Source organism: Quercus lobata, chromosome 11, assembly GCF_001633185.2.
Source record: "Quercus lobata isolate SW786 chromosome 11, ValleyOak3.0 Primary Assembly, whole genome shotgun sequence".
In the NCBI taxonomy this organism is placed as follows: domain Eukaryota; kingdom Viridiplantae; phylum Streptophyta; class Magnoliopsida; order Fagales; family Fagaceae; genus Quercus; species Quercus lobata.
In genome coordinates, this window is record NC_044914.1 from 36,175,865 (window position 1) to 36,183,687 (window position 7,823).

Consider the following 7,823-nt stretch of genomic DNA (forward strand, 5'->3'; position numbering starts at 1 on the left):
ATCATCCTGTGTTAGGAACTCCTGGTTCTCTATGGTAAGTAAAATCTGGATCATTATAGCAAGGAAAATTCAGTAAGAGGCTTTGAAGATGGCATAATTGAAGGGAGATTTGAACCCTTGTTCCCTTAATAAATGAGAGTTGACCATACCACTACATAGCTCTTGAATTTCAGGATGCAATTCAATTGGCAGAAGAATTAGTCACTTATAAAAATTTAGCGGCGAGCTTGGACGCAGATGCAGTGGAGGCATCCATGATCCATGAACACAGTTTGAGTTTTCTCTGCGTGCTCAAACTTCAGGGACCAGTCTTGAGCCAACTTATCTGCCTGAGGATTTTGTCATATCAAATTATGGAAGAACTGATTATCATTGTCATTGGTATTGGTAATATTAAAAACCTGTGACCAATACCTTACATTCTGATTTATATCCAACTCTCTTAGTTAAAATTTTACAATAATTGAAAGGCACAAGCGTTTCACATTTCATCCATATTCATCAAATACATACGAAATTCAAACATCCAATCTAAAGGAAACATAAAATAAAAAATACAAACTACTATTTAACTTTTCCTCTTATTTACGAGGTACAAATTCTTCAGCCTCATGCATAATCATTCAAAGCTTGTGCATCTATCACTGATGTCTGAAGACTCTGAACCACACCCACGGTCTAATATCAAAACGGTGATCTTTGTACAGATTACTGCTATACACAATCATATACAACCAACTCCTTATTATATCAGCAACCACATATTAATGATTTACTGTTCAGAAGCCTTACCTCTTGGTGACAGTATCTATCTCCCAGCATAACCTGATCACTCGTACATTATATGGAATATTGGATGGACAAATTATATCACGCATAAACCTCACTATATGATCTTATCCTCATTTATCTCTACGCTTATCATAGCTTATCAGATGGACAGAGAGATCATAACAAACATTCACCTTCCTGTACATGACTGCTGTTATGCTTATTTAACTGTACATTTCATCAAAGGATTAATAATTAGCTTTAAGTCACAGTAACTAATTCAGTTGTTCCATAATATGTACAAAACTACCTCCACTGAAATTCCCAATGTCAATTCCTTAAGCATCTTGCACTAGTTTGATTTGCTTGTAATCTCTTAGAAGCTGCTGAACTATCGTGCAAACTTATAGGAGTTTCCCAAAAATTCTTAACCGCTATGAAGGTTATAGTCTTGACCGACGATTGCATTTAATACCATTGAAAGGAGAACGTCTTCGAGCAGAAGCAAATGGCTGCCCATTTACAGTGCCTCCAAATTTAATATCCCAACCTTCCACATTCTTGGGAACACAAACATCAAAGAGGATTTGGCCAAGTACACTGTGTGCATTAATGCTTGGGGGGTTAGGCAAATAAATTGCTCTCTCTTTTTGTTCATCTTGTAAGGAAGAATCTCTGTCATTGTGATACTCTGCTGAACTTGGCAAGAAGAAGTGGTCACTTGGCCCTAGTGCTACTCTTCTTAGGCTCTGGTTTGAGTCAACTGCCACTTTCTGGAGGTCCCATATTAACTCAGATATCTCATCATGCATACCTTCTGTGCCGGTTCTTTCTCCCAGTATTCGAATTCTTTGGGAAAAAACTGAAACTGCCTTGTCAAGCAAGTTAGTCACAGCAGCCCTATATTGGATTGGATAATGATTGTAATGGCCTGAAGTAATATAAGAATCACTTAGTTCAGTTCTAATGAGCCACAATGATTGGATAAAATTTTTTATAAGAATGGAGAGATTGAAAAGGATGTGAATCATAGGAAAAGAGCATGGTGGATGAAGTGGAAAAATGTATTAGGAGCATTATGTGATCTTAGAAAACCTATTAAGTTAAAGAGAAGGTTTTATAAGATTGCCATACGATGCCCTCCTCTGCCTCCCCCTTCCACTCACTTAGCCTACAACCCCTTTGTGTGTGATTATTTAGATACAGGGATGTTCATTGAACCCAAGGAGACTCAGCCAATCGGATTTAATCAGTTTCGATGGCATGCATATGGTAATGGTCGTTAAAATCGGGATCCTATGCAGGATTGGTGAAATTTTTAGTGGATTTTATCAGGGATCATAAGATTTTACTTTCCATAAAGATATAAGTTCAAAATTCACCATTATTTATGATGTATGTTAAATCATTGTTGGGAAAAAAATATAATATAGACATAATGAATTTAAGGGTGTGCTGGGGTCAGGTTTGGGGTACTTTTCAACCCAACCAGACATCCTAAGGTTGAGAAATTCCCAACCCATAATTCCATGACAGATCTGAAAACCACCCAACCTAACCCACAGGGGTTGGGTTGGGTCATACGGTTGAAGCAATTTTGTCAAGCCTGTAAAAATAAATATCAATTCCTTTACTTCACCTTCATTTTCTCAACAAAAATCAGTTCAAAAATAAAATATGAACACTAAACAGGCACACACATCCCTAGCCATGCCATCGCTAAAATACACTATAAAAACTAGAAACAGATATAAAATTAAAATCAAACAAGTATACACTTCCATAACCATCAATAAAATCCAACATGAACATATTAACAATTAAACTGACACAACACCTATCTCCAAAAGGACCAAAACCCTGAAAAAACATCACTAACAAATACACCCAAATTTAGAGAAAAATCATTGATAAGAAAACCATTCAACCATAATACCCATTCATCAAAATTTTCATATTTGCAACCCCAAAACCCTCACCCAAACCCTGAAAAATCACCAAAAACCCTCAATCAATGGCCAATCGACCCATCCATCCTCGCACACAAAAAAGTCAATCAACCCAAACAAACACAAGCTGAGACAAGACAAAGAAGCATTACTGTGATGTTAACGGAGGTCAAAAGACTGAAATTATTCAGAACAAACTTCTGGCAGCTAAAAAGAGTGAGGATTTCAAGCAGAGAGAGAGATATGAGAAGTGGGATAGAGAGAAGAGAAGGGGTTGTAGGCTAAGTGAGTGGAAGGGGGAGGCAAAGGAGGGTGTCGGGGATGAGTGATGAGAATGAGAATGAAAAAGGAAATTAGAGTAGGCCCTTAGCAGGTTAGGCAAGGTGTTAGTGTAGGAGAAAGAGAACTAATAAAAATATACATAAAAATACATTTTCTAGCTCGACTAGAGTTGAGTTACTTGAGTTTAAAAGTTCATCAATTTTTTACCTGACTCAACCCAACCCAACCCAAAGTTCAAAAGAAAAATATAATAAAATAACACCCAACCCACCAATTCACAAAAAGCAAGCCCAAGGGGTCAGGTCGAGTTCATTGCATTGCATTGGTGGGTTAAATGAACACCCTTACATAAATTACTGAAAGTCAATAATTTATTTATAAATCACCAAAACATGAGCAAAAGAACAATATTTCCAAACTTCCAAGTTCCAACACCACAATATTTCTATCTACACACTATAATGAATTGTTATTTTCATCCCAAAGTTTAATTTTTGTCAGTTTAGTCCTTGAACTCTTAACATTTCTATCAAATTGGTCATTTTCGTCCATTATCATCTTGAAAATTGCCATTAAGTCCAGTAAAATGATGTTGCATCACATGTGAATATTACCAGTTTCATAAAAGAAAATGGACGGAAGGACCAACTTGATAGGATTGTTAAAGTTTGGGACTAAAATGACAATGACCATTCACCTAAACTTAAAAGGTGTAATTGGATTTTAGCCTAAAAATAATACAAGATAGCTTTTAGTTCAAAACTTCAGATTCCAAAGTAAGCCCCATATATATATGTATATATATATATACATATATATATAGGTCAGTAACTCTTGACAACCGTAACTCTTCTGACCTATTTATATGGGGCTACCAAATAGGTTATTTTGCTACCATATATATATATATATATATATCACTCATATTTAATGAATCAATACCAAACCTAGTCACACATAGAATGAGTGAGTGAGAGAGAGAGATACTCGTGAAATCTTAGTCTCCTATTTTTCAAGTTGTCATCCAAAGAAAGCACGAGCAAAGTATTGGAGAAAGAAAGCAGAGAGAGAGAGTTAAGAAACATAGAGAAGCATAATGAGATTACTAAATTAATCATTATTCAAAATGAATAATTGTGTTAAATGGTAAATGAAAATAGTATTTCTAGAATTTTTTTTTTTTTAATTTTTAAAATGGATATTGAAAAATATTCTTCTCCTTTGCTAAATATATATATATATATATATATATATTACTTGCTCAATTACCAGGTCTAACCATATTATTAATCTAACTATTCTTTTTTGCCATCTAATAAAACGGAAAAAAAAAAAAAAAAAAAAAAAAAAAAAAAAAAAAAAAAAAGAGAGTCACAATTGGAGACAAACTAGTTTATGCACCAAGACCAAGGTGTCCTTAACTCGAGGAAGAAAACCCCAGCGCACTAATAGAGTATCTTACAGCCAAACAGGAAAGCAGTCAGCAGATTCAATTTCTTTTTGTGATAGCTTTCAAAAGCCTGTTCCGTTCTAAAGTTCTGTCTAAAAGTGAAACCACCAAGCTTCAAGTGGCGAGAAACCTCTTGTCAAGAGGCCAACCCTCCGGCAGGCACATCATGATCAAGATTTAAGAGCGCCAACCTGCAGGAGGCCTTCAACACCACCATCTCTGTTAACCCCCCACATCATCTCTCTTTTGGGTTTGATTTTTTTTGGAAATTGTAAGTTTAGTATGTGTGAATGTTTTTGTTAGGCCTTTGAGAAGGAGGATATTTATATTTTGGGCTGAAAAAAAAAAGGGTATTGATTTGGGCTTGTGGTCCAATCACCCAAGATAGGCTGATCCCATGATCTGGCCTACGATTCTACTTCAATTCCACTATATAAATGATTCTATGGCGATCTAGATTGCAATTCTAACAAACTTGAATACAGTTTCCTAAGAACCAAAACATTTGCATGAGTTATGGAGGTAGCTTACTAATGTTAATATTCTAAAACTACAGCATGTTGAGGTAATAACAAACAAAGATCGGGTTTGAGACAAACCTATATGAGGGGAACCATTCAGTTTCACAAGCTTAACATCCCCCCCAAGATCTTGTAAGCGTTGAGCGAAATTGCAAATAATTTGGTACGGTGCAAGCTCATCCTTCTCTGAGCATATGATGAGAAAAGGTGCACCCAAGTTCTACAAAACAAGAGAAAGAAACGTTAGACTAACCAAAGGAAATGAGGTAAAGACAATTTTAATGGCTGAAAGTCAAGATAATAACTTACAACGGAGGAATACAAAGCCTGCCAATACTCAACACGTTGGGATTCAAACCTTGTAAGATATAGTGCATCCAGACCAGAAGCAATGCCTTTTGCCACCCAAGAAACAAGTTTTGATGATCCAGGCATTTTCAGGATGGAGGGGTGTAAAGCAAATCGTGCACCCAAATCACTTGTAAAATCTAGTGGACTAGAATCATATATGTGTCCAGAAACACAATTTCTGACCAACTGATAGTGGCCCTTCAACAACAGAAAGGGGAAAAAAATAAAAATAAAAAAAGAGAGAATTTAGTGAATGAAATAATAACAATCTAATTAAGTAAACATTGTCAACAAAAACGCAACACATGGCCCTAAAATTTTAACCATTACAAAGAAAAAATTCATACCGCATACATCTGACCCTCACATGTTCCATTAATAACCTGCACAGTGAATGGTAAATCATTTTTGTTTGGCAGTAAAAGAAGAAATTCATTGATAAAAGAAACAGGGGGAGGGCACATTTGAAATAAAAGTAATAAACAAGTTAACATCATTGAAGAATCATATATATATATATAGCCAAAGCTGAGCAAAAAATCCAATTAGAATCCAAATTGGATTTCAATTGGAGTTTAATTTTGTGCCATGTGTCAATCTAAACTTTTAATTGCTGTGTCAAGTGAGTTAATTTAATGAAAAATACGAGGAGTCCAATAAACCATAAGAAACTAAATCTTATATCTAAAATTAGAAGAAGAGAGAGTTTGAAAGATTATGCCATCCAATGCCATTTGTTTGTCTAAAATAATACTATGAGCCGTCATTATTTATTAGGTAGAAACTTATACAAATGGTGAGTGTGTGTGTGTGTTTTAAATTGTACCTATGCACGGGTTCTAAACTAGTATAATCTATAAGGAAAGCTTGGGTTACAGTTCTTTGCCCCCAAAATATAAAATTTGATGTCTATGATCTCACAAAGTTTACCTGAAAAAGCTTGTACATGCAAGCTTTAGGACCACCAGAAAAGGCTACAAACACTAATGGGCATGGCTTAATCCTTAGCTCCTGCACATCCAAAACCAAAAAAGCAATTTCGTATGCGCCACCAAATGTAAGCAAAATTGAAAACTATTAAAATTTCCCAAATCCTCAATAAATTACAGAATGGATCAGATTAAAGCTCGGCCACGTTTCATCGAAATTTGAAAGTGTGGCAAAACGTTTTTAACTAAACTGACCTCAACAAGCTCATTAAGAACAACAAACGCTAATGACATAGCTCTCTCAGGATAGAATCTGCATATATAATTTAACCATTAACAAAAACAATAACACATTCCTGATCAAAATCGCAGAGAACAGCTTGAATTGAAACTCATTCAAGCCATGAAAATGAAGGAACGTACGCATTGAGAAAATCGGCATGGCAAACGAGGGAATTCCATCGGAGAGAAGCGTACAAATCGACGTAGGTCCTCAAATGGCGGTCCTGGATCGAAGCCCAAGCGAAGATCACAGCGATTCCTCTGGATTCAGATTTCTCCTTCCTTCCCCAATAGATATCACCACCACCAACACCGCCGCCACCACCGCCGCCGCCACCGCCGCCGCTCCACATATTTCCAAGAATGGAGATTTATTGAAGAGGCTTGGTTCTGGTGGGGAATTTCAAAACGTTTGGGAAATTAGGGTTTGGGAAATTGAGGGAGTTTGGTTGAATTGAATGGTTGGTGGTGTTGGTTTGAGCCACTCGTGTCGCGTGGTGAGGTGAGGTGAGAGAGTGTGAAAGATTTTGCTTTTGATAGTTAGGGTGGTGGTAGCTATAGATCGCTGTGTAGGACGATCGTAAAAATGAGTTTTGGGGGTGCCACGTTAGATTCTACGTACCTCGAACATCTTCGAATTGGGATAAGCTTTCTTTGTTTTGTTTTTGTACCTGGTGGGACAGGCTATCTTTTAAGTACATGTGGACGTGAGAATGGATGTGTCCTTCAGCATTAGTTAGGCCCAATTAAGATCCGGTGCAATAGTTTTTGAATGGTTTAGATCAAAAGGTTGGTTTTTTTTTTTTAATATATACACTAGGAAATTTCCTAGCCAAGTGGAAGTCACACCACCGGCGGTTAGGATGGTGTATACTTGGCCCAAGGCTTGACCTTTAAGAGATATTTTTTTGGTCTTACCCAAAGGAAATTTCCTAAAGTTGGCCCTTTTGCCTCATCTATAATCAAAAAGGGGTGTGAGCTTTTGCGAATGAGGTCAGGGTTTTTTTTGGGCTGATAATGAATGAGGGGCCAATTCATATATTAATCAATCTACATGAATGCCCAAATTACACGAAAAAGAGACAACAATAAATTTTTCCAATCTTTCTCATTTTTATCGATATTGGTGAATAATTCATATATATGCACAGTATAATTATATACATATATTAGTTTAAATTAAACGTGCTAGCCATAGAAAAAAAAAAAGTAGTGATTAGGATCCATTCTAAATTTTGTTTGTATTACAAAATAAAGATATAAATCATTTGATTTTTAAAATACATAG

At 36.0% G+C, this 7,823-nt stretch overlaps 1 protein-coding gene across 1 annotated transcript; it reads right to left on the reverse strand.

The window, feature by feature from the left end:
• Window positions 1-517: 517 nt before the first annotated feature.
• Window positions 518-7,178, reverse strand: LOC115968250. Its single transcript, XM_031087588.1, has 7 exons — window positions 6,677-7,178; window positions 6,509-6,566; window positions 6,255-6,335; window positions 5,672-5,707; window positions 5,283-5,522; window positions 5,052-5,193; window positions 518-1,702 (listed from the first exon to the last, which is right to left on the reverse strand). Exons 1-7 carry the CDS (start codon window positions 6,886-6,888, stop codon window positions 1,215-1,217), a joined length of 1,257 nt encoding a protein of 418 aa, XP_030943448.1. The 5' UTR covers window positions 6,889-7,178; the 3' UTR covers window positions 518-1,214.
• Between the last annotated feature and the right edge of the window lie 645 nt (window positions 7,179-7,823).

Excerpts from the sequence above, each read along its gene's own strand:
- LOC115968250 (XM_031087588.1), bottom strand. The coding sequence starts at position 6,888 with ATGTGGAGCGGCGGCGGTGGCGGCGGCGGTGGTGGCGGCGGTGTTGGT. Across the intron at positions 5,523-5,671 it reads GTGAGGGTCAGATGTATGCG|GGCCACTATCAGTTGGTCAG; the intron begins GTATGAATTTTT and ends CTGTTGTTGAAG. Across the intron at positions 5,194-5,282 it reads AGGCTTTGTATTCCTCCGTT|AACTTGGGTGCACCTTTTCT; the intron begins GTAAGTTATTAT and ends CTTGTTTTGTAG.